The sequence below is a fragment of the Cucurbita pepo genome, chromosome 6 (assembly GCF_057944985.1).
Source record: "Cucurbita pepo subsp. pepo isolate OVF chromosome 6, ASM5794498v1, whole genome shotgun sequence".
NCBI lineage: Eukaryota > Viridiplantae > Streptophyta > Magnoliopsida > Cucurbitales > Cucurbitaceae > Cucurbita > Cucurbita pepo.
This window is the reverse complement of record NC_141803.1, coordinates 4,143,533-4,166,823: the sequence shown is the minus strand read 5'-3', so window position 1 is coordinate 4,166,823 and position 23,291 is coordinate 4,143,533. Positions and strand designations below refer to the sequence as shown.

The 23,291-nt window shown below is 38.1% G+C and overlaps 6 protein-coding genes and 1 pseudogene across 9 annotated transcripts; 5 read left to right on the top strand and 2 right to left on the bottom strand.

Moving 5' to 3' along the window:
* Positions 1 to 391: 391 nt before the first annotated feature.
* On the top strand, positions 392 to 1,791 carry LOC111796857 (uncharacterized protein At4g28440). The gene is made up of 2 exons (XM_023679644.2): positions 392 to 781; positions 1,322 to 1,791. The coding sequence occupies exons 1-2, from the start codon at positions 538 to 540 to the stop codon at positions 1,510 to 1,512; spliced, it is 435 nt and encodes a 144-aa protein (XP_023535412.1). The 5' UTR covers positions 392 to 537; the 3' UTR covers positions 1,513 to 1,791.
* Positions 1,792 to 1,838: 47 nt separating this feature from the next.
* Positions 1,839 to 1,910, top strand: LOC111797774 (U6 spliceosomal RNA; annotated as a pseudogene).
* Positions 1,911 to 2,163: 253 nt separating this feature from the next.
* LOC111796854 (Polynucleotidyl transferase, ribonuclease H-like superfamily protein) lies at positions 2,164 to 6,587 on the top strand. 2 transcript variants are annotated; one of them, XM_087124524.1, is made up of 7 exons: positions 2,164 to 2,754; positions 3,037 to 3,379; positions 3,761 to 3,963; positions 4,522 to 4,602; positions 5,218 to 5,343; positions 5,474 to 5,597; positions 6,134 to 6,268. In XM_087124524.1, the coding sequence occupies exons 2-7, from the start codon at positions 3,134 to 3,136 to the stop codon at positions 6,140 to 6,142; spliced, it is 789 nt and encodes a 262-aa protein (XP_086980650.1). In that variant the 5' UTR covers positions 2,164 to 2,754; positions 3,037 to 3,133; the 3' UTR covers positions 6,143 to 6,268. The 2 variants fall into 2 exon arrangements, with proteins under 2 accessions (XP_086980650.1, XP_023535410.1); XM_023679642.2 differs by having other exon boundaries at positions 2,169 to 2,754; positions 6,203 to 6,587.
* LOC111797408 (putative invertase inhibitor) lies at positions 2,167 to 2,688 on the bottom strand. Its single transcript, XM_023680395.1, has one exon. The coding sequence runs from the start codon at positions 2,686 to 2,688 to the stop codon at positions 2,167 to 2,169; it is 522 nt and encodes a 173-aa protein (XP_023536163.1).
* A 1,079-nt stretch (positions 6,588 to 7,666) lies between the features above and the next one.
* On the top strand, positions 7,667 to 11,720 carry LOC111796855 (Polynucleotidyl transferase, ribonuclease H-like superfamily protein). The gene is made up of 9 exons (XM_023679643.2): positions 7,667 to 7,867; positions 7,948 to 8,020; positions 8,601 to 8,679; positions 9,131 to 9,212; positions 9,484 to 9,592; positions 10,196 to 10,284; positions 10,355 to 10,419; positions 10,511 to 10,589; positions 11,351 to 11,720. The coding sequence occupies exons 1-9, from the start codon at positions 7,799 to 7,801 to the stop codon at positions 11,495 to 11,497; spliced, it is 792 nt and encodes a 263-aa protein (XP_023535411.1). The 5' UTR covers positions 7,667 to 7,798; the 3' UTR covers positions 11,498 to 11,720.
* A 588-nt stretch (positions 11,721 to 12,308) lies between these two features.
* Positions 12,309 to 16,497, top strand: LOC111797471 (putative E3 ubiquitin-protein ligase ZFP1). Of its 3 annotated transcripts, none has more exons than XM_023680473.2 (6): positions 12,309 to 12,491; positions 14,130 to 14,806; positions 14,965 to 15,338; positions 15,472 to 15,588; positions 15,666 to 15,812; positions 15,969 to 16,497. In XM_023680473.2, exons 2-6 carry the CDS (start codon positions 14,146 to 14,148, stop codon positions 16,110 to 16,112), a joined length of 1,443 nt encoding a protein of 480 aa, XP_023536241.1. In that variant the 5' UTR covers positions 12,309 to 12,491; positions 14,130 to 14,145; the 3' UTR covers positions 16,113 to 16,497. The 3 variants fall into 3 exon arrangements, with proteins under 3 accessions (XP_023536241.1, XP_023536243.1, XP_023536242.1); XM_023680475.2 differs by having other exon boundaries at positions 14,125 to 14,806; XM_023680474.2 differs by having other exon boundaries at positions 12,309 to 12,594.
* An 867-nt stretch (positions 16,498 to 17,364) lies between these two features.
* On the bottom strand, positions 17,365 to 19,411 carry LOC111796467 (ras-related protein RABA1f). Its single transcript, XM_023679089.2, has 2 exons — positions 19,047 to 19,411; positions 17,365 to 18,133 (listed from the first exon to the last, which is right to left on the bottom strand). The coding sequence occupies exons 1-2, from the start codon at positions 19,265 to 19,267 to the stop codon at positions 17,701 to 17,703; spliced, it is 654 nt and encodes a 217-aa protein (XP_023534857.1). The 5' UTR covers positions 19,268 to 19,411; the 3' UTR covers positions 17,365 to 17,700.
* Between the last annotated feature and the right edge of the window lie 3,880 nt (positions 19,412 to 23,291).

Genomic DNA, 23,291 nt, shown 5'->3' with positions numbered 1-23,291 from the left:
CTGAATCCTTGGGGTAGAAGTGAGCGTGAGTTCCGAAAAACAAATAGAATTTGCAGTAGTTCAGAACATCTCTTTTTCAATACTCGAACTTCAAAAGTTCGAGACTATATCTGGTCTAACTTGGCTCTACTCCTATCAGGATCTGAGTCCTTGAGGTAGAAGTGAGCGTGATTTTGAAGGAAAAAGAGAAACGAAGAAGCGGACGATCCTACGAAAGAATACCTAAGTTCAAGAACGATAGATCGAAAGAGTAAGTAAGTTGAAGATGATATATCAATTGATGTGTTTATTTATAGAAAGTTTATAACTTTGAAGCATTGGTTTATTATTTTTGTCAAATTATTTTGTGTTGGAAAAAATGTCGCAAAAAAATCAAAGACGAAAGCAGAATGAAGATGCTATATATACACACACCCACCCTGTAACAACCCACGAGTGACAGCACTAGAAAAAGAGGGAGACAGGAGAAAATTTCGATCGATTTACGCGGATTGGGATCAGGATTTGGCGTGCTGCTGATCTTCGGCTTCGGCATCAATGGCGACGGAAAAATCACCTACGCCGGCATCGAGATCAGGCTTGAGAAAGCCAGTCTTCGTTAAGGTCGAACAGCTCAAGCCTGGCACTAATGGCCACACACTCATCGTCAAGGTCGTTAGCTCCAATACCGTGCTGCAGAAAGGTCGATCGGTGTCACAGCACCTTCGACAGACGCGGATCGCTGAGTGCCTTATTGGAGACGAAACTGGAACCATTTTGTTCACTGCGCGTAATGATCAGGGTATGAATTTTGAAATCTTCCGTTGCTGTTACGCTTTATGTAGTGTTTTTCATGAATTGAGTAGGGAAAATTAGGTGTTGTTGGATCGCAGGTGGGGAGGCTAAATCAATGATTATGTAGATTGGAATGTTTGAACTATGTGCCCTAGAGCGATTATTAAACAATATGGATTGTGAGATAGGGTTTGGCGGATTACCTACATCTTACCGATGCGCTTAAAGGAACTTGAAACTAGAAATATGCATTGATTTTGCTCTACAAAACGTAATTTCATTATCAGTAGCTTGAACTGGATGCGTTAGAATGGCTAGGAAGAATCAAATCCCTGTGGTTTCCTGTTATTGACCATAATCTGCAGCTTGATAAATGAAGATTTGAACTGAAACTGAAGTGTTTGATGTTAATTTCTCACAAATCCCTAGCCCAATCTGCTTCTAGCTGGTCTGCAAACTATTGCCACTTGAATCTCTAGCTTTGAAATGAAATCTCTGCAATGAACTCATTTATCATGTTGTCTTATATGGTTATTTGTTTGCTCAGTTGATCAAGTAAAACCTGGGACAACTATCATTCTTCGAAATGCAAAGATCGACATGTTCAAAGGATCAATGAGGCTCGCAGTCGATAAATGGGGCCGCATCGAGGTCGTCGAGCCCGAAAATTTCGTCGTCAAGGAAGACAATAATCTATCTTTAGTTGAGTATGAACTTGTGAATGTTGCAGAGGAATGAGAAGAATAAGGCCAACTTTATGCATATAATCAATGGACATTGATATCAGTTTCCAGGTAATCTGCTGATGTGAATATATATATAGAACATCGCTATATTATAGTTTTGTATGGGTGAACGAACTGCCCCTTAAGCTCACACACAGTTTTCAATCTGCTGGGCATGTATATTGTATATTCTCGAGTCGTTCTTATCCAACCTGGTTTGTTTATCTTAAAACTTATGGGATCTATTTGATATTTTTGAAATTTAAAGACCGTGATAGCTCAATTGTCTTGATTCGTTGGCTAGTTAACATTTTTGATATTTTATCCTTCGGAGACCTCTGATATAGAGAAGATTAGCATGACCCTTGTGCAAGGATGACATGCACAAATCGAAAAATGGTATAAGAGTCACACATCATGATAGCGAGAACAACACTGGGTCCCAAGGGGAGCGGATTGTGAGGTCCCACTTGGAAAGGGTCTCCTTAGTAGACGCATTTTAAACCCGTGAAGCTGACACCAAAACGGACAATATCTTCTAACAGGCATCTACATGTTAACAATATATGAATATGGGTACCAACAACTTTATGCAAAAAAAAAAAAAAATATATATATATATATATATTTTATTTTATTATTTTCTAATTTAAAATCTCAAGCACCGTTAAATACTATTCAAAATATCAGAAACAATCCGGCGGCCTTGGATGGCCGCCACCGTCCCCGTCAAAACCTCCGACGGCACCGGAACGCGAGGGTTTTTATTGAACTCTTCCAAGCAGCTATTCACATTCCTAATCGCAATCTCCAAAGTGTTTCTGCCGGTGGTGTAGTCTCCGGCCGCGACAGCCCTTTCGATTCCCGGAAAATCGCCGGCAGTATACCCCGTCGATAACCAGCAACCGTTCAAAATCGTCTTCAAAGCGGAATCCGGCGTGCTACGGAGAAGTTCGCCGAGTTTCTGCGCCATTAATCTGGTATTTCTCTCGGCACATCCAATGGCGATGACTGCGAGCCCACGGACGTCGGCGGTCTGGCTTCCGGAGGAGGATTTGAAGCAATCGGAACAAATGACCGGCTGTTCAGTCTTGCCGCAGACGCTTCCGATCAAGGCGGCGTCTGGTTTCACGAGAGAAAAGAGAGCGAAGAGGACGAGAAATTGAAACATGGAATTGGAGAGATTCATGTTTGATTTGTTAAATCTCCGGAATATCAGTGTCTGGATTAGAAGAACAATGATCTTCCATTGCAGGTATTTAAATCTGAAATCTGTGAAGCATTTGATTCATTGCTGCTTTGATTTTTTTTGAATTTGCATTTTCCATTTTTTCCATTTCGATCTTCAATGGTCTCCTTGAATTAATTATTTTCTTTCATTATAATTAGAAATTTTAAAACTACCAGAACTATAATTAAAAGAAAATTCAAAGTGATATTTCAATCAACTTTTTATAATATGGATATCTACAAATTTGATAATATTTATAAAATATGTATATATATATATATATATATATGTATGTTCCTGCCGCAGAATTCGACCACCCCAACGTCCGTCGTCTTCTCTGCTCCGGTAGACCGTCGGAGTGTAGACTGTACATTAGCCGCTCACTTCCGCTCATTTCAAATCAATGTTTGTGAGAGCGCCGCTGCTTAAGGTTTCGTCATTCTACTCAGTCCCATGTCATTCTCTGGTTCCGTTGTCTCTCTCTGCCGCAATTTGTTCTTCTCCACGGACACCTTTAGCTATCCGATGTCATTCATCTCTCCCCACAGCCCACGAACCATCTTCTTCGGCTCCCTCTGAATCCCTCGATGTGGTGCATAATCGTTGGAGGCCCATGTGTTTGTATTACACACAGAGCAAGTGTACAATGGTATTTTTTTTTAATTCTGGATTTGAGCTGTTGCACTTGCGTTTTTCGAATGCCTCGTTGTTTTCTTTGCTTACATTTTCTGAAGTGACTGAAGATTCTACTTGATTGTGTGTGCCATGTGGTTAGTTTGGTGTTGTACACCACATGTTCGACGATATTCCTCAGAGAACTTTTGCTCGTTTTTCTTGCGTGTTAAGCTGTCTGCTGGTTGAATTTGGTAACCCACCAGAACAAAATTGGAAATGATACGAATTTACGACCATTTTCCACTATTGATCAGACTATTGTCTTATGTTGTGTGTTCTAGTGGTTCTTACTGAAGTTCCCTAGCTGAAATTTTGCAGCCAAATTTAGATATATTCATGTGACCCTGTTTTGTAGATGGATGATCCACTCCACGTAAAGAAGTTCAACCATGATATCTCCAGGGAGCTTCAGGTAGATGTTGCTAGCTCAAAACATATGCGAACTCAGGATATTGAGTTTTTTCTAGTGCTTGATTTGGAGGGAAAAGTTGAAATAATTGAGTTTCCAGTCATATTAGTCAATGCCAAGACACTGGATGTGACGGGTTTTTTCCACAGGTTCTACCTGCTTCTTTGTGACCTGCTCACTCTTGCTCTTTGTTATGCATTTATTATTTATCTTTCCGCTCGGCAGATTTCATATTTTATGCATCTCTATATTTCTCTGTTACCTGTTTTTTCAAGATTTTAATCTCAAAGAGCATGTAGAAAGAATCCCTTTTAGGCTTCCCCTCAAGATTTTTAAAACGATCTTGAGGGGAAGCCCGAAAGGAAAAGCCCAATGAGGACAATATCTATTAGCGGTGGGCTTGAGATGTTATAGGATGACTTACTACCCGGATGGACATATTGATTGCATGTAATATAAGCATGGAGTAAAATGTTAGCTTAATTTGGAACCATTTTAGCATATGTAATGTGTATTTAGGAAAATCGGCTTCTGTGCGGTTGAGAGATGACACTGACCGGCTTATTATGCTTGTAACCCCATCATGTAAAATGGTTTAACTTCTAAGAACGCCAACAAATGTTCTTTGGATGATTAAGAACAAGAAATTTATGGTTTTTCTTTTTTGGTTCTACGTTCTTTGACGACTGCCTTAAATCCTTCCTCAGGTTTGTTAGGCCTTCAAGAATGAGTGAACGAAGGATAAATGAGTACATTGAAGGAAAATATGGCAAGTTTGGAGTTGACCGGTATGTCTAATCTATGTGTGGTGAAGGCTTGATAATGTTCGACATTATTGTGGATTCATTTATTTCTTAGGATTTAGGACAAATATATTTCAAAACCTGATTGCATGGTGTACATGTCCAATGCTAATTAGGTAGGATGTGAGATCCCACATCGGTTAGAGAGGGGAACGAAGCATTCCTTATAAGGGTGTGGAAAACTCTCCCTAGTAGACGCGTTTAAAAACCGTGAGGCTGACGGTGATATGTAATGGGCCAAAGTAGACAATATCTGCTATCGGTGGGCTTGGGCTGTTACAAATGGTATCAGAGTTAGACACCGAACGGTACGCCATCGAGGACACTAGGCCCCCAAGGGGGGTGGATTGTGAGATCCCACATCAGTTGGAGTGGAGAACGAAGCATTCCTTATAAGGGTGTGGAAACCTCTCCCTAGTAGATGCATTTTAGAACCGTGAGGCTGACAGCGATATGTAACGGGCCAAAGCGGACAATATCTGCTAGCGGTGGGCTTGGGCTATTACATAGGACGACTTTTTCTTCGGTATGTTGACAAGTGCCGTTAAGATTCTAATAGACTTCTTTTTACTAGCTGATAGTTCCATATTATATTTTCAGTGTCTGGCATGACACAGCCATACTGTACAAGGATGTTATACAACAGTTCGAAGATTGGCTGGTTGAGCATCAGCTGTGGAGGAAGGAACTGGGTGGTGTTCTTGATCGAGCAGCATTCGTGACATGGTAAGCCTCCTTTTCTCGATCTACTTTTAAGTTTTACAATTCCTTGCTAAATTGTTCATTTATTCATATTGTGAATGTGCTATGTGTAACAGAAGTGTTGATGATTTATGCTATCTTTTACTTGTACCAGTGGAAACTGGGATATAAAAACTCAGGTCCCACATCAATGCAGTGTGTCAAACATGAAACTTCCCGACTATTTTATGGAGTGGATCAATATCAAAGATGTCTATCTCAACTTTTACCAAAAGAAGGTACGATAGTCCATCAAAATAAGAGTTTGTAGCATCTTGAGTGGGACGTAACATCGGCTAATTAAGGAGTTGATCATGGATTTATAAGTAAAGAATACATCTTCATTGGTTTGAGGCCTTTTGGGAACCAAAATCAAAGCCATGAGAACTTATGCTTAAAGTGGACAATATCATACCATTTTGGAGCCCTCGAACAAAGTACACCCTTTGTTCGACACTTGAGTTACTTTTGACTACACCTTTGAGGCTAGCAACTTCTTTGTTTGACAATTGAGGATTCTATTGACATGGCTAAGTTAAGGACATGACTCTATACCATGTTAGGAATCACGACTCTCCACAATGGTATGATATTGTCCACTTCGAACCTAAGCTCTCATAGTTTTGTTTTGGACTTCTCAAAAGGCCTCGTACTAATAGAGATAGTATTCCTCACTTATGAACCCATGATCTTCCACCAAATTAGTCAACGTGGGACTCTCTCCCAACCATCCTAACACTATCTGCTTTTGGTCACGATTCAACCTTATGTTTAGTTTCTCTGAGAATGGAGCTTACACGACCGATTATCGATGAAGTTATTTACTTTGGATGGTAATTACTAGGCGACAGGAATGGCGACGATGATGAGACAACTCGAAATACCCTTGGTGGGAAGCCATCATCTTGGTATAGATGACACAAAGAACATCGTGAGAGTGTTGCAGAGAATGGTTGCTGACGGTGCGCATTTGCAGATCACTGCTCGTAGGAATCCCAATTCTCCTCAACAAGTTAAGTTCCGTTTTGAGAACCGTATTTAATGGCGGCCATCTTCAGCAACTTATCATCAATATTTGTCTGGATGATTCTTAAATTAGCTACAAGAGATCTCATGAGGTGTAAAACTATGAACTCGTGAACATGTCGTGTATTTTTTAGCGCCTTTTTTTCTCGTTCTAACAATGGCACAAAGGAGATTGAATATTTAGAAAATTTATATTTTATTTATTGAGTTAGACTCAAACATTAGAGATAAGTTTACCTTCATTCTTGTATGGATAGCTGGATGATTCGAACTATAATATTTTAGCTAGGGTTCATGCATTAATTATGAAACAGCTTTCATTAGCTTCAAGGGTTTAAAACATGTCTACTCGAGAGAGATTTCCACACCCTTGTAAGAGATGTTTCGTTCCCTTCTCCTACTAATATGGAATCTCACAATCCACCTCACTTAGGGGCAGTGTCCGCCCTGTTAGACGAACACGACTCTCCACAATGATATGAGTCTATTCTGAGCATAAGCTCTCGTGACTTTGCTTTGGGCTTCCCCAAAAGGCCTCATGAGAGTATCTAACTTATCAGAATCATTCTTCTAACATGGTATGAGGGTCATGCCCTCAACTTAGTCATATCAATAGAATCCTCAAATGTCGAACAAAGAACTCCAAAAGAAAAAAGGAGTTGAGGCTCCTTGAAGGCATAGTAAAAAATGACTAAGACTCCAAAACAAAAGGAGTCGAGCCTCGATTAAGGGGAGACATACTTTGTTCGAGGGGAGGTGTTGGATGAAAGTCCCACATCTAAGGCATACTTTGTTCGAGGGGAGGTGTTGGATGAAAGTCCCACATCTACTAATTTAGAGAATGATCATAGGTTTATAATCAAATAATACTATCCCATTAGTACAAGACTTTTTGGAAAGCCTAAGGCAAAGCCATGAGACAAAGTGGACAATACCATACCATTGTAGAGAGTCGTGTTCGTCTAACACGCCCGATTCTGATACCACTTGTAATCTACCACTAACAGATATTGTCCGTTTTGGTCAATTATACCACTTGTAACCCACCGCTAACAAGAGAGACGTTTTGACTCCTTGGTAAGGAACGTCACTAATAACAATATATATATATTAATTAGTTGGCTAAATATTTAGATAATAACAACATACTATGTAATAATAAGATCTTATAGAAGTCAAATTTTCAAAAATTTAATTTGCATTTTGTAAAATAATATTTGTGAAGTTCAAATTTTTAAAAACCTTTTAAAAATAAATAAATAAATAATTTTTAAACGCACAAAGAATTACAAATTGGAACCCTTCTTCCTCTCTTTTCCCGTTTAGGGCCGCCGGGCGAGAAGACGGCCGAAGTCGACAGCTATCAGTAGTATGTGAATTGCGGAGTTGGCCTGCAAAGTGGAGCTTCAAGATTATGGAGTCTCAGCTCAAGAAGAGCGCTAAACCCAAATTGCTGAACCCTAATTGGGCGCTACTCCAACAAGTCATTCTTCTTCCCTCCATCCCTCCTTTTTCCAGTCTCTCTTTCTATCACTGATTTTCTTTGTTCTTCTGATCCTGCAGAAACTGAACCCTCATGGTTCAAAGCGATCCTCCAGTGTACCGAAATCCGAAGCCTCGTCAAATACCCTTTTAGGTAACAGTTCTTCTACCCTGGGTTCATATTGCTTTCTTAGTTTCCCATTGATATTTATCTTGTTCGATGAACTCTGTGTTTTATGAAATTTATCTGGTTTCGTTAACTGAACCATGCTCTTGTTTGGTGAACTCTGTGTTACTTATTATCTTTACTTCTGTGTGATTGGCGACGTATGAGCTTCACTGATTCAAACACAGAAAGTGAAAACTGGGTTTTGCTTCAATCATCACTTTAGATGGTGTATGTTTGCGTTAAGCTTTTGATTTTTCTAATTATTTTATTGTGAAGTTCTTAGTTCACGAAATGTTTAGGCTTGTTTTTTGTTTCATTCTAATGAATCCACCTAGTTTTTGTTGTCATAATCAGTGTATTAAATTTCGATGGGTGACATTTTCATTGATATTTCCACATGTCCATGGATATTAACATAATGGGTGGATGAACATTTCCATTATATTGTGAAAAAATAGATGAAACATCAGATAAAAGTAACAAATTGTCACTAATGAGATCTCGACATTTTAAACTTTGATCATAATGTCATGATTTTGTTAACTTGTGCGACCTGGGTTTACAGGAAAACGCAAGGATAGATCTGATGAGGAGTCAGATCACTCCAACAAGAAACTTCTCATTCCAGTGAACGATGACTTTAGGTAATCTCTTAGAATTATTTTAGATTACTTGAAGGACATAGTAGTTGTTGTCTACTTACTGTAGATGCAAAGTGAAAAAAAAAAAAAAAAAAGCTACTTGTATAATCACCAACTTCTGGCTAAAAAAGAAATTTAATTATAATTCAGTCCTCGACTATCATAAGTAGCAAGCAAGTTCATGGGACTAAATTATGAATTACCTTGGAATTAAACAAATCAAGTTCTGTGTGGCTTCTAGCCCCTTAGTATTGGCAAAATAATAATAAATCAAAGCTCGAATTTACTTGATTCCCTGCTTTTGTTTTCTTTGCCAAGAAAGAATCGAATTTAATACTCCAAATAACAACTCGTCGGGGTTAAAATCAGAAGAAACATCTAGAATAAATAGCTGGGTTCCTTTGGAAGTCTAGCTCAAAGAATTGACGACTAACTCACTTCAAACTTTTGCCAGTCTTACAGATGTAGTAGCTATGGATTGTGAAATGGTTGGCGTGGGCCAAGGTAACAAAAGCGCCCTTGGACGAGTTACAGTGGTATTCAGTCTTTCATTCAATCCTTTTTGAATTTGATCACCTGTTATTCGTATCCATGTATTTGGTTTTTTAGCATACACGTGCAGAGGCAGACTCTTTATACCTCCTTCAATCAGGAGAGTGGATGGATTATTATTATTATTATTGTCTTTTTGGAGGGGTTGATAGTTAAAACTTTCATTGTCATATGTAGCTGCTTCTTGGGGCACCAAAGAGTGACGTTTAACTTTTATATATTATAGTTGCTAACAGTACTGCCAATTAATGACAGGTAAACAAATGGGGGAATGTTATATACGATGAGTTTGTACGTCCTATAGAGCGTGTGGTTGACTTTCGGACTGAAATTAGTGGCATAAGACCCTGCGACCTGAGGAAAGGTGACCTTAGTTTTCCTTATTTCTTGTAACATGTATATTTGGTTGTTTACATGTCTTAATACAATAGTACTTAGCTACCTAACATCTTTACCTAACAAAAAGCATTCTAGGGAAGAGATTGGAATCATCTGTTTCCTTGAAGAGTGTTTACAAGGATGCCTGATTTCTAGCTATGTACAATTATCTCTGAGAAAAGTAATGCTAGGTACTAAGAGGGAAGTGAAAGTGTGAAATCCCACATCGGTTGGAGAGGAGAACGAAACATTTTTTATAAAGGTGTGGAAACCTTTCTCTAGCAGACGCGTTTTAAAACCTTGAGGGAAAGCCCAGAAGGGGAAGCCCAAAGAGGACAATATCTGCTAGCGGTGGGCTTGAGCGGTTTCAGAAAGTTTGAGTAGGTAGATTAATGAAAAGTAAATTTAGGGTATTGTACTTTGCCCCTTGCTTTCAACAAGATGGCCTGGGATTTGGATTTTTTTAGTTCCTTGCGCTCAATCAGTCTTTCATCCTCTGATTTCCAATTGGGATTTACGTTTTTTACGTTTACTTTAGGTTTCGTTTCGTAATGCCATTGACGTAATTGATTTAATTTTTCAATTTCAGCAAAGGATTTTCCAACTGTCCAGAAGAGAGTGGCGGAATTGATTAAGGGAAGGATTCTTGTTGGCCATGCCTTGCGTAATGATCTTAAGGTATCTGGATTAATGTAGTTTATGGTTTAAAGTATAAATCTGAACAGTTAAAGTAAAGTTCTTTTGACAGGCATTGCTCTTGAGTCATCCCAAGAAGGATGTGAGAGATACCTCCGAGTATCAGTTCTTCCAGAGGTAATAATTTTGCTTCCCATTCAACTTTATAACTTCAACCTGTTCGATTCTACTTCGAAAAATATCCGTTCTCAAATGTTTGGTGACACAGGGGAGGATGTAGAAGAGCCCTCCGCCATCTTGCAGCTGAGGTTCTTGGCGTTGAGATTCAAAATGGGGAGCACTGTCCTGTTAGTTTTCTGATCTTTTCACCCTTTATATTTTTAGCTCCTTTTGTTAAACCGCCAAAGAAATCTCTGGGTATTGATTAACGACATGAGTTGACGTAGTGGTCAATTACGGTCATAAAAATGAAAAGGCTTAGAAAGAATGGATTCAAGCCATGATGACAACCTACTTAGGATTTTATACCTGACTAGTTTTCTTGACAACCAAATATAATAGGGTTTAGCCGTTATCGTGAAACTAGTCGAAGTTTTTGCGAGCTATGTTACTTGTTTTCATCCTAAGATTCATGACCACCAAAAGCAAGGACTCCCATCTCGATGCAAATTACGTGCGATGTCTGACCTGATTTTGCAAATTCTGGGAATCTGTATATCGTTCAAGCTTCCTCTATTACTGTAACGGCCCAAGCCCACCGCTAGTAGATATTGTCCTCTTTGAGATTTCTCTTTCGGGCTTCCCCTCGAGGCTTTAAAACGCGTCTTTCAGAGTTACATAGCGGAACCTGTGCTCATCTAGATACTGTCTCTTTGGGCTTTCCCTTCCGGGCTTTCCCTCAAGGTTTTTGGGCTTTCCTGGGAAAGGTATCCACACCCTTATAAAGGGTGATTCGTTTTCCTCTCCAACCAACGTGGGATATCACAATCGATGCCAACAACTTGCAAGAAATTTTATTCCGATCGGCCTTTTAAATGTTGTACCGTTCTGTCATGGGACATTTTGTTTTGAAAGATCTGTGAAAATTTGGCTGAATTTTGTTCTGTAGGTAGAAGATGCTCGTTCTGCAATGCTGCTCTATCAAAAGAAAAGTAAGGAGTGGGAAAAGAGTGTCAAAGCTGAAGTAAAGCTTAAATTGAAGCAGAAGAAACGCAAGCCAAGGAAGAAATCCAAGGATGGAGGTGGTGTTGAATGAACGATCAAACTCCTAATATCTTAATCTGATGCAGATCTTACAAAAATGTGAAACTTGCTTGCTGTAGAATTGAGTAGATTATAGTCATTCTTTATTTTGAGTGAGACCATTGGCCTGTGTTCTTGGCCAAATTTTGATCTTCAAGCTCAAGAACTACTGGTTACTAATATTGTACGGATACGTCAACTTAATATCGTAAAGCAACTTTTAATCTCAAACACAAGCACGTGTCTCGTATTGATCTAATTTTGGTCTAGCTAGATACAAAAGTAAGCTACTATAGCGTTGAAGTGCACTTTATCACATTTACGGGGAGGTTCTCACTTATCGTTTTAACATAAATCATATTTTTATCTTTTTGGAAAATATTACATTATTCTATAAGATTATAACATTTCTCCTCGAGTAGAGTGTACTCACTTTAGGTTTTTACTCCATACGTGTGATTGGATGGATGGTCTCCGTTAATCCACGTGGACTTATTAATAGAGGTTTGATAGATTCGGAGGATGGTCTCCGTTAATCCACGTGGAGGTTTGATAGATTCGGAATTGTCCGAAGATTTCGGTTACAACATAAATGCATATCTAAAAGTTAATATACGATAACGGCAATCAACGTGTGCTTATTTCCTTGGAGATTAAGAGTTTAAATCTATTTTTTTTTTTGGTACCTAGAAAAACAACCCAAAATACAAAATTTAATTTAATTTTTTTTCAACCATACCATAATCTTGTTTAAGAAAAAGGCAGATGGTTAAATGAACGGATAAGATATGCCTTTTCGGACATATTCTGAAGTAAATTACAAAAAAAAAAAAAAAATTGGGGAAGAAGAAAACCAGTTGCCAGAGTCCAATCAGAAAACTAATTGTGGAAGAGAAATGCGGAATCGATGGGGACGTTTTTATGCCATTGATTGACTAAACTCACCAACACCCACCCTCAAAATTCTCAACAACACTCTCTCTCGCGCCGATCACACCCCATTTACTGTGAGTTCCTTCTCCCATTGCGCTCTTTTCTCCGTTTTTAGCGATTGTATCTCTGCTTGTCCCCTCTTGCTGGCCTTAATCACTGATCATCTTCATCTTTGAGGTCGATTTCTTGCATACCCTTTGTTTGTTTTCTTGGGGACTGTTGGAGTTTGCTGGCGATTTCTCGCTAATTGGTGAACATGCTAAGTAGCTTTTGATTTTAGATATGAACCGTATGGTTTGAGTATTGGGTATTTTCCCCCTTAATTTTTGTTCCTTACTTGCATTTCTGATGGGTGTAAGAAGCAAGATTGCTTCGTTGAAAGCCATATTCATGGGATTTCTGAAACCTTTTTGTGGGTTGAATTGTTTTTGCCTTTTTAGTATGCATTGTACCATCTGAACTAAAATAGTGTTAATGTCAAGTTCTTCGTGATTTTGGCGTAGACTTTGAGCAGAAGTTTAAGCACCTGGTTTACTCATAGAAGCTAAAGGAGTTTGGTGAAACTTTTAACTTTTTGTCCTTTGATTGCGCTTTTTGTTCCTTTCTTTTTAATCTTCTCATGTTTGCATTGTAATTTGTTTGTTCTTGAAATAAAAACTTCTCTACCCAATATTTCCTGCATAGTGATCTTAGGCATTGAAGATAAGGATAGGATGATTTTATAGACATGTTGAGATGAAAAGAAATGGGGATTGTTGGATGTTGAAAAGTCAAAAAACCTGCTGATTATCTAGAATGGATCTCGAAAATGGCTAAAGGGTTTGTTGCTGGAGTAATGAAAATATTCCCAAGGTGGTGTAAATTCATGATATCCTATAGGTATGGTGGAAACGTATTCTTCTTTGTCGCTTATATTTAGAGTGAAAGGTCAAATTTGGTAGAGTTCCTATGAGATCTCACATATGTTGGGGAGGAGAACGAAGCATTCTTCACAAGGGTGTGGAAACCTCTCCCTAGGAGACGCGTTTTAAAAACCTTGAGAGGAATTCTGAAAGGGAAAGCCCAAAGATAACAATATCTGCTAGCGGTAGACTAGGCTATTACAAATGGTGTCAGAGCTAGACACGGGACGATGTGCCAACGAGGAGGCTAAGCCTGGAAGGGGGGTGGACACGAGGCGGTGTACCAGCAAGGACGCTAAGCCTCAAAAGAGGTGGATTGGGGGGTCTCACATTGATTGGAGAAGGTATCAAGTGCCAGCGAGGACGCTGGGCCACGAAGGGAGGTGGATTGTGAGATCCCACATCGATTGGGGAGGAGAACGAAACATTATTTATAAGGGTGTGAAAACCTTTACCTAGCAGACGTGTTTTAAAAACTTTGAGGGGAAGCCCGAAAGGAAAATCCCAAAGTAGACAATATCTATTAGTGTTGGGCTTGAGCTGTTACTGTTCCATTTTAATGCATTTTTAAGTTCTCTTTGGGTGCATGCTCATGTCACCTTTTGCCACTACATTTCTTCACAATGGCTGTGCTGATCTTTACTTCTTATTAGTGCTTGGAAGCGTTGTGCCAATGTGCAATTTTTCCATGATGTGTAATTCATATCCATTGGCATGTCTAGAATCTGTACTTGTATTTGAACTTTATGTTGTTTGTTAATATCATTCGACAAAATACTGTTTTTTCATTTACTTTTTGTTTAAGAGCAGGTATATCTGCACTTTCATGGATACAAGGGACAGAACACGTGCTCCTAGTCATACAACTCCAACAATGGATCTGGAATTAGATCAACCAAGTCTTCTGCCTGAGCTTTCTCTTTCGGGCCATGGAGCCTTCTCTCGGTGGAGTGGCCATTCGATGGTTACAGCTTCAAGAAACTCAATGAATCCTGATGTTCAACGTCTACCTGAGCATGCTAATGGTGCCATACTCTACGGAGTGAACCGATACAATGGTTCTAGGATCCAACGTGCTCAAGATATACAGGTAGCAACTACGGGCAATCCCTGTTCGTATCTGACCTCACCATATGGTAATCAGCAGTTCCCATCTCCTAGAAGTGGATTGATTGGAAACCCTGCAGATGCATATGCAAGGAATAGTCATTTTATGGAGGTCGGATTTCCGTATAAGAGAAGATTTTCTGAAGGGGTCCCTGTGAATTTTCAGGGTCCCAATGGTTTAGCAAGCTCTGAGTCTTTAAATGCACCTTTTAATCCTGTACATGGCCATGTTCCTAGCCACTTGACTAGAGGAGACTTAATGGTTCAGCCCTTTCAGCCAGCCAGCAATGCTCTCCGGTTAGACCAACCTGTAAACTTTAACTTCGACGATCGAAGTGCTTGGACCTGGAACCAAACTCCTGCAGGTTTCGCTATCCATGGTATATTTTTCTTTAGATATGCTCGCCACGCCCCCTTCCATTTAGGTTGCTGGAACTTTAAGAGTTTTTCTTTTCAAACTTCTCAGTATACTGTTGAGTTCTGCTGCCAATTTTAGTTTAAACTACATTGGTGTTTATAGCAATACACAATTTTGCAGGGGACAACGGGATTAGAGGTTCTTCAGAAAGTTTTAGCTCAGGTCTTCATAGATATAGTGAAATTTCTGGGATGAGTTGTTCTCCAAATTTTCAGCATCCTCCTTCGACGATGATCCAGCATTCCAGTCATCGAATTCCGTTACAACAGGTGCACTTGCATCCCCAAGCAGCAGCAGCAGCAGCTATACCAAGGGTTCGTTTGAGTTCTGCTTATGGTATCGTGCACCAACAGTTCATGGAGCTAGAGCCTAGGCAAACAAGTGATCTTCCATTTAGTGGTCGCATTGCATATAACCCTCATCAAGGTTGTATTGACCCAGAGACGATGTTTCGACGCCGTTCAACTTCTCAAATGAGAGTTCCAGAGGAGGATGTAACTGTTCTTTCTATATTCCTGCCACTGTTATATACAAGTTTCTATTATTCTGAAGTTTCTGGTTTTCTTATATTCTGCATTACTTTCTTGATGAACCTGTTGAGCTGATGTAATTTGTTGTCATATATAGGAAGTTCCGTTTCGAGTGGTTCAGGCTTCGGCTTCGGCTTCAGACTCCAATGATATAGGAGATTTTGCTGATGCATACAGAGATATGCGCCTGGATATCGAGCACATGTCATATGAGGTGAAGGAATTCTCATTCTCTGGCATTAGGAACGTCGCTTTTATAAACGTAACAACGTGCTTAATACCAATATACAGGAGCTTCTTGCATTAGAGGAGAGGATTGGCTATGTCAGGACTGGGTTGTCTGAGGAAACGATTACGAGTCAACTGAAGACGAGGATTTCTATGCCATCTTCGAGGGAGTCCAGGAACGAGGAACCCGTTTCATGCACCATATGCCTGGTAACTTCATTAAAATGTTATTTGAACTATATTTACTTGCTTCATCACTATATTTGGTATCATATCAATCCTGTTAGCCTGGAGAATTGAGTTCCTTTGTGTGAACTGAACTGATAGCAATATACCGTTTAATATGTGGGTTGAATCGATTTACAGGACACCCTAAACGACGGGAAGATCGGCGTCCTCGATTGCAATCACTATTATCATGCTGATTGCTTAAAACAATGGCTGCTCGTAAAAAATGTTTGCCCCATCTGCAAATCTGAGGCATTGACGAGATGGGTGAATAGTGATTAGGGTGGTTGTGAACAGTTGAGTTAGGAGATAGCTTTAGCTGTTCATTGGAGATCTTATGATGATCGGTTTAAACTATGTTGGTCGTTTGTAAATGTCTTGCACATAAAAACTACATTAAGACTCCAACTCAATTTTATTTTGTTGGTTTCTTAAACTGTGAATGTGGATGTCGGCGGGGCCTCGAGAAGAGTAATCTTTTCTATTTAACAGCCTGCCCACCCTAAAAACGGCTCAGCCGGAGGTAGGGTTCAGTAGCTGGAAGAGTACCGCACATTGCATGGTGTTCGGTGCATCCCCTGTGGCCCTTGAAAATTCTGTTGTACAGAGTTTTTGTTGTTTTGTATTGGGAAACCATACATGTGAAATCTAGACTTTCTTTGTATTCTGTTGTGATTTTTGCTGCTTGTAAAGTTCTTTCGTTGAATTTACGATCATGACAGAACTCAAGGAAGAAGCCCCAACTAACTCCGTGCTAGCAGTCGTGGTAAGACGGGGGTAGGTGTTCATTAGAATGACTGGGCACAGTGGAATCAGGTTGAAAGTGAAAGCCACAAAAAAAATTAGTGGAGTCCTCTTGAAACCCATTCACTTCATGTGTAGGAGTAAAATCCAAATATCTAGAAAGGAACGCCAAAAGTGAAGGCAACTCTCTGGGTCCCTACTGACGCTAGGGTGCGAAAGCATGGGGAGCAAACGGGGCACCTTGTGTTCTTCATCAATGTGTAAGATTTGGTTTTCGGTTCTATAGGTCCACTGAATGTGAAACCAATCTGGTTATCACTTTTCATTACAAATTTTAACGATACAAGTTAAATCAAAGTATATGATAAAGAACCAATAGAAAGAAAAGCTTTGATACCAAATGATAAGGAATTACTACAAAGTAAGATTCAAATTACCTTGTTGATCAAATATTCACACGACAATAATACTTGTTTGAGATTCAAATCACTCACAAACAAGATTGAATCATGTCAAGTTTGAATGATCCTAAACATGCAACCTAAACCATATAAAATTACAAAAAAAAACTTAACCCTCGAGTAAAAGAGAGCACAAATATTTTTTACTAAATTTTTCAAGTCTCTTTTACAAAGACACGACTTTAGATGGCTTCAAAATGAAAATCCCAACAATTTTTTCACATCTTCCTTCAAGTTTATATCACCGGATACGTTTGGTTGTGAGGAAGAGAGAGCTTACAAGCAAAGTCTGTGGAGGAATAAAAGTTCCTCCTGGCATAACAAGCAAATTTGGAGAAACTAAAGAATTCTGCCCCCATTGAACTGAACATTTACTTAGATACAACTTCAGTTTAACAGATCTCTCTATCTAGAACAATCTGTGATACAATCAAAACTATGAGCCAAAAATTAAAACAATATAAAAGAGTGAGCTCGGACAAGAAACTACAAGGAATTGACAATAAGAACTGGTGTCAATTTCAAAACACTCCAAACATGAATCCAACCCTCCCAGAAGCTCCCCAGCACCATAAAAAATGACCAGGAGTCGAAATTCAAGACATAGCATAATGTACTCATCCTTCTACTCGTTTGATGATGTACCTCATATTCATATGATGATATCATGAAGAGCAGCAACCAACCTTCTTCACTGCAGAAACATCATCCCTATTTCCGACGTTAATGGTTTGTCCTTTAGGTAACGCCGCGGGATCCTCCCCAATCTCGAGTGCTTTTCTGCAGACAACACGATAGATTTGGGTAAGCACCTCGGTAAAAGCATTCTCGACATTCAGAGCCTCAAGGGCAGATGTCTCCATGAAGAATGTGTTCTCCTTCTCTGCAAAGGCCTTGGCATCATCAGTTGAAACAGCACGCAGATGCTGCAAATCTGCCTTGTTGCCGACTAGCATTATCACAATATTGGAATCGGTGTGATCCCTAAGCTCTTTCAACCATCTCTCAACGTTTTCGAATGTCACGCGTCGTGTGACATCATAGACAAGCAATGCACCAACGGCTCCTCGGTAGTATGCACTTGTGATGGCACGGTATCTGGAAAACAGAAGCATATAAGAGATGATTCAATGGTTTCATATGTTACCCTAGTGATAAACCATGACAAATGAAACAAGTAAGACCAAATAAAATGAAAATGATTGATTTTTTCACTATGGGTCTTTTATGTTCAAATCATGAAATCTCTACAACAACCTAAGTCTTCAGTATTACTCGTTCAGGCTCAAACCATCTACGCAAAAACACAAGCCTTGTAAACTATATTTTAGCACGAGCGTCAGACGTTCGACTTCAACTTGTAAGGAGGAACTTTCTATGATTCAGCAAATAGATACAAATTATCATCATGAACAGATGGTAATATGAAACATAACCACCCTGCAAAAATCTATACAGAAATTGTTGGCATGGCATCCATGAAGAAACTCGGCCAAAATTCAAACACTACAGCTAAAATTTCTATAACAATGCAGTTCAAATTTTGTCTTGGCACAAGTATTCTTCTCTAGTTAGATCCAGAATATTAGTTAAAGAGAGAATTCAGAGTTCTCTAGGAAATGGTGATGTCCCATTACCGATCACAAATCACAACTCCAAGACTCGTATCGAATTTCTTGAGACTGAAGGTATCTAAATACGTAATCCCGGAAACTACAATTGCACCAGATAAATAGCGCGATCACTATCTTAACAAGCAAGCAACCACTGAGAATTAATATCTGAAAGGCTACTTAATTCTCAAATCCCAAACAACAGAAGAACACACCTAAAAGCCCTATGAATGCAACTTTCTCGGCTTTCCCAACAATTCGGTTTAACATCAAAATCTTAAATCATAGAATTAGATCACAATAAACACAAAGAAAATAGAATAATCAATCAAGATCCACACCAAGACAATGCCAAGAATCCAACAGAATCATGGAAGTAAAAGAAGTGGTTGACGAACCTTTCTTGGCCGGCGGTGTCCCAAATCTGAGCCTTGACGACCTTCTCATCAACCCGAATACTCCGAGTGGCGAATTCGACACCGATTGTGGATTTGGACTCAAGACTGAACTCATTACGCGTAAACCTGGAGAGGAGATTAGATTTTCCAACACCCGAGTCACCGATGAGAACCACTTTAAAGAGGTAATCGTAATCGTCGTCCGTTCTATACGCCGCCATACTTATTCAGGCCGGATCCGATGACTCTCTGATTTTCCACAGAACTCGATGGGTTTGAAATGGATCAGGAGGTGGAGCTCCAAGGCATAAGAATCAGAGAGAGGTTTTGAAATTGTTGAAGACGATCACTCGAAACGTTTCGCCGAAATGGATTGTTCATCTTCGACTTAATGGACTTGGGCTTTTCCATAACGGTCTTGGGCTTTTCAATACCGGGCTTGGGCTTTTCTATAATGGGCTTGGGCTATCTATTAAAATATCAAAACAAAAGGATCTACGCATCTAAGTAGTGCAAATACATTATTGCCACAAGTTTAGGAACTTTAAGAATCTAAGTCTATGTATTCCTTAGGGTTTTTGGTTCTTTTCCTTCGAACCCGATCGCAACAAGTTGAACTTCACTCGTAGGATCTTTTTCGTGTTGGAAATACGCTTTAGATGCGCCTAGGAGAAACCAGGTCACCTCGACCTCGACCTTGGCCAAGATGGCCTTGTGGGAGCTCTTGACCTAGACCTTCTCGACCTTGGCCAAGATGGCCTTGTGGGGGCTCTTGGCCTCGCTCCCCCGTGGCCCAGAACCATAATTTCAAAACCTTCTTTATTTTTGCTTTTGGTTTCACCAAAAATACCTCAAACTAATAGAGATAATTGTCTTATGTTCTATGAATAACGTAACTAACATTTAAAATTTTTATAGATGTTAAGAATTTATGACAAAAATAAATCTGGACGTATAAAGTAGATGAAGCCATTGAAAGACTCATTAATTCGACGTAGATTTTGCAAAACCATTCTTGATGGTCCAAACCCATTACTCATGATGAAGAAATAAATTCATAAAGCTTCGTACTTCCCCCGAGTTATGAATATCTGATTAAACACAGATGTTTACAGGACGAACATGTACAGTAAAAGCTTTTTCCGTCCTCATCCTTACCTCTATTTAAGGCAGAGACAGATATGAAAAATATAATATTCATTTTCGACCATATTTAGCTAATAAGGAGAAATTAACGAGTCTTTTTCATGAACGACTCTATAATACAGTTCAAAATGAATATATTTCAACGATAATTGACATATATTCTTTTTCTCGAGGTCAAAAGTTCTTCAAATATTCACCTTCTCACTTGTTGTACTAAAGAATAATTCAACCATGAATGATAATGGTCGAGATAACTTGTTAAATATAATAAATTATAAATTGAAAACAAATTAAAGATTAAAGACTAAAAACATAACATTTATCCTTTAAAAAAAGTTAGTTTCACATGATTATGTCTATAAATTAAATTAAATTAAAAAAAAAAAAAAAAAAAAAAGGTAGGTTTTGGGAGTTGCTTGGTGTTCCCACGTGCTAATAATGCCGGTGCCGTTCCCATCGCTGCTTTCCCGTACCGTACTTTTGTAATATTGGGATCCCCATAATTAAAATTATAAATTAATTTAATTAATTAATTAACATTTATTTATTTGTGCCTAAAGTCTATAGTGCTATATATTCCTTCTGGGTAATCTTATATTATAAATATTCTTTTTCTCTCTAACTTGCACATGCAGCCCAGCTAAATTAGAGTTGTTTTTTTTAATTTTAATTTTAATTTTTGGATAATTGCTATTGGGATTAACAAAATCTAATTATTCCTCATTCTCTTCAAATAATATCAATTTATTACACATTTAAAATATATTTTTTTTTGTTTATTTTGACGTCATTTTAGTTATTTATTATATAAGAAATTTATTTATTTATGGATAATGTAATTTAAAATGGAATGAATATTATATATAAGTATGTTTGGTTCTATATCATATGCATTGATTCCATCCTTATTTCATACATTACTTGGTATAAATTCCTTTTTATTAGTTTACTTTGTTTTGAATCTATTAAATTAAATTTTAATTAGCGTTGAATAATAATTTAAATATTTAAAATATGTTTAGGACTGGTGGGCCCACCACCCATTTGAAAATTCTTACTTAGGGAGAATCTCATTACCACCTTTTTCGCTAATTATTTTACATTTTTATTCATTTTTCTTTCTCTCTTTCTCTCTCTCTTATTTTATTACCTCTAATTCCTTTATAAAATTAAAATATTTATTTAATTAGTAATCGTTCTTTTAACACAAACAAAAAAAAATTGAAATTTTATTTTAATTAGTTATTGTTTTTACGCTAAAATAATTACAAAAAAATACGTTTAAAATACCCTCCAACTTTAAAAAAAAATATATATATATATATTATTGACTATTATTATGTGAATTAAAAGTTATATTGAGATTATTTAGTAACAAAATTCTAATTATTTAAAATTATGAAAAATGTTTTTAATTCCATTCTAATTTTTGATAGTCGACTGAGAAATGTCTATTAGCTCCTAATTTTGATTCTTTCAAACGAACTTCGAGAATAAAAGAATAATATTTACAGTGATTGATTTTAAATAAATAAAATATATCAATACGAATATAGCTAATTAACGAGTCATAATATTAACCACCTAGTTTACATGACAAAAACCGCGTGGATCTAAATAAAAATAATATAATAATAGAGTAAAAAAAAAAAAGTAAGAATATGGAGAATCCTAAAATTATGGGAATTGTTCCAAACGTGGAACATGGCATGCATTATGCATATGATGATGATATTCACCCCATTTATTTATTTATTTATTTATTTAATAAATTCTTTTTTAAAAAAAATAGGGAAAATTAAAATAAAGTTGGGGTATGGGTTTTACCATATATTATAATTAAAAATGTACTTAACCATGTAATCATGATTTATGTTCTTTAATATTTTAATTTATTTAATAATTTTTTAAAAAAATAATAAATAAAAAGAGTTTTAATTTTGGCTTTCCCTTCACTCTTGGGATGATGATTTGTTGAAGCTAAAGGGAAAGAGAGGCAGACATGTGAGTGTGATTTGGGGACAAAGCAAAGGAGGGGAAGGTGGGCTCTTTCAAACAATTCACATGGGGGAGGACATCATTCTTATATACATACATTATTACGAACGTTCGTTGGATTTATTGAATTAGGTCATTTCCGAGATATATTCTTATTCTTCAGCATCGTAGTTGGAAGTTACGCGTACGTTCATTAGGTCATTGGATTTGCAATGTAACGCCTCATGCCCAGAATTTGGATCAGGATTTGAATTTGAATTAGGCACCTAATCGCCCCGACATTCTCCTACATCCCCTGTGACATGGATACTTTACCTATGTTCTTTGTTTCTTAAAAGTGAAGACTATTCCTACAAACCAACCAGAGTTCTTCCAACAAAATTCTTTTAAACTTTTTTTAACTATCTTAGTCTCAGGATTCCTCTCATTTGGATGTGATCTTAGTTCATTCATATACTTCTCTTTTATTCTGATGACAGATGAAAAATATCTACTAATAAGTCGTTAAACCTTTGATTGGCCATAATCTTTCAAATTGAGACCACGTCCAAATGATTAATTTATTTTTTTTTATTTTTTAATTTTTTTTATATAGTATTCTAACGTAACCTTAATTAAGTACCAAATATGGAATCAAAAGGGTCGTTAATTATATCACCATCCTCACTAATTCATATTATATTTACTCTTTATATCTCATATATATATATTTATTTATTTACTGTGATGTCACACGTTGGTTGGGGAGGAGAACAAACCACCCTTTATAAGGGTGTGGAAACCTTCCCCTAGACACGTCTTAAAGCCTCGAGGGAAAGCCCAAAAAGAACAATATCTGCGAGCAGTGGATCTGGAGTGTTACAAATAGTATCAGAGTCAAACACCGGACTATGTGCCAGCTTTCTCGCTCTTCCCCGAAGAGGGGGTAGACACGAGGCAGTGTGCCCCGGACTATGTGCCAGCCTTCTCGCTCTTCTCCGAAGAGGGGGTAAACACGAGGCGGTGTGCCCCGGACTATGTGCCAGCCTTCTCGCTCTTCCCCGAAGAGGGGGTAGACACGAGGCGGTATGCCAATAAGAGGGGTGGATTTAGGGGCGGTCC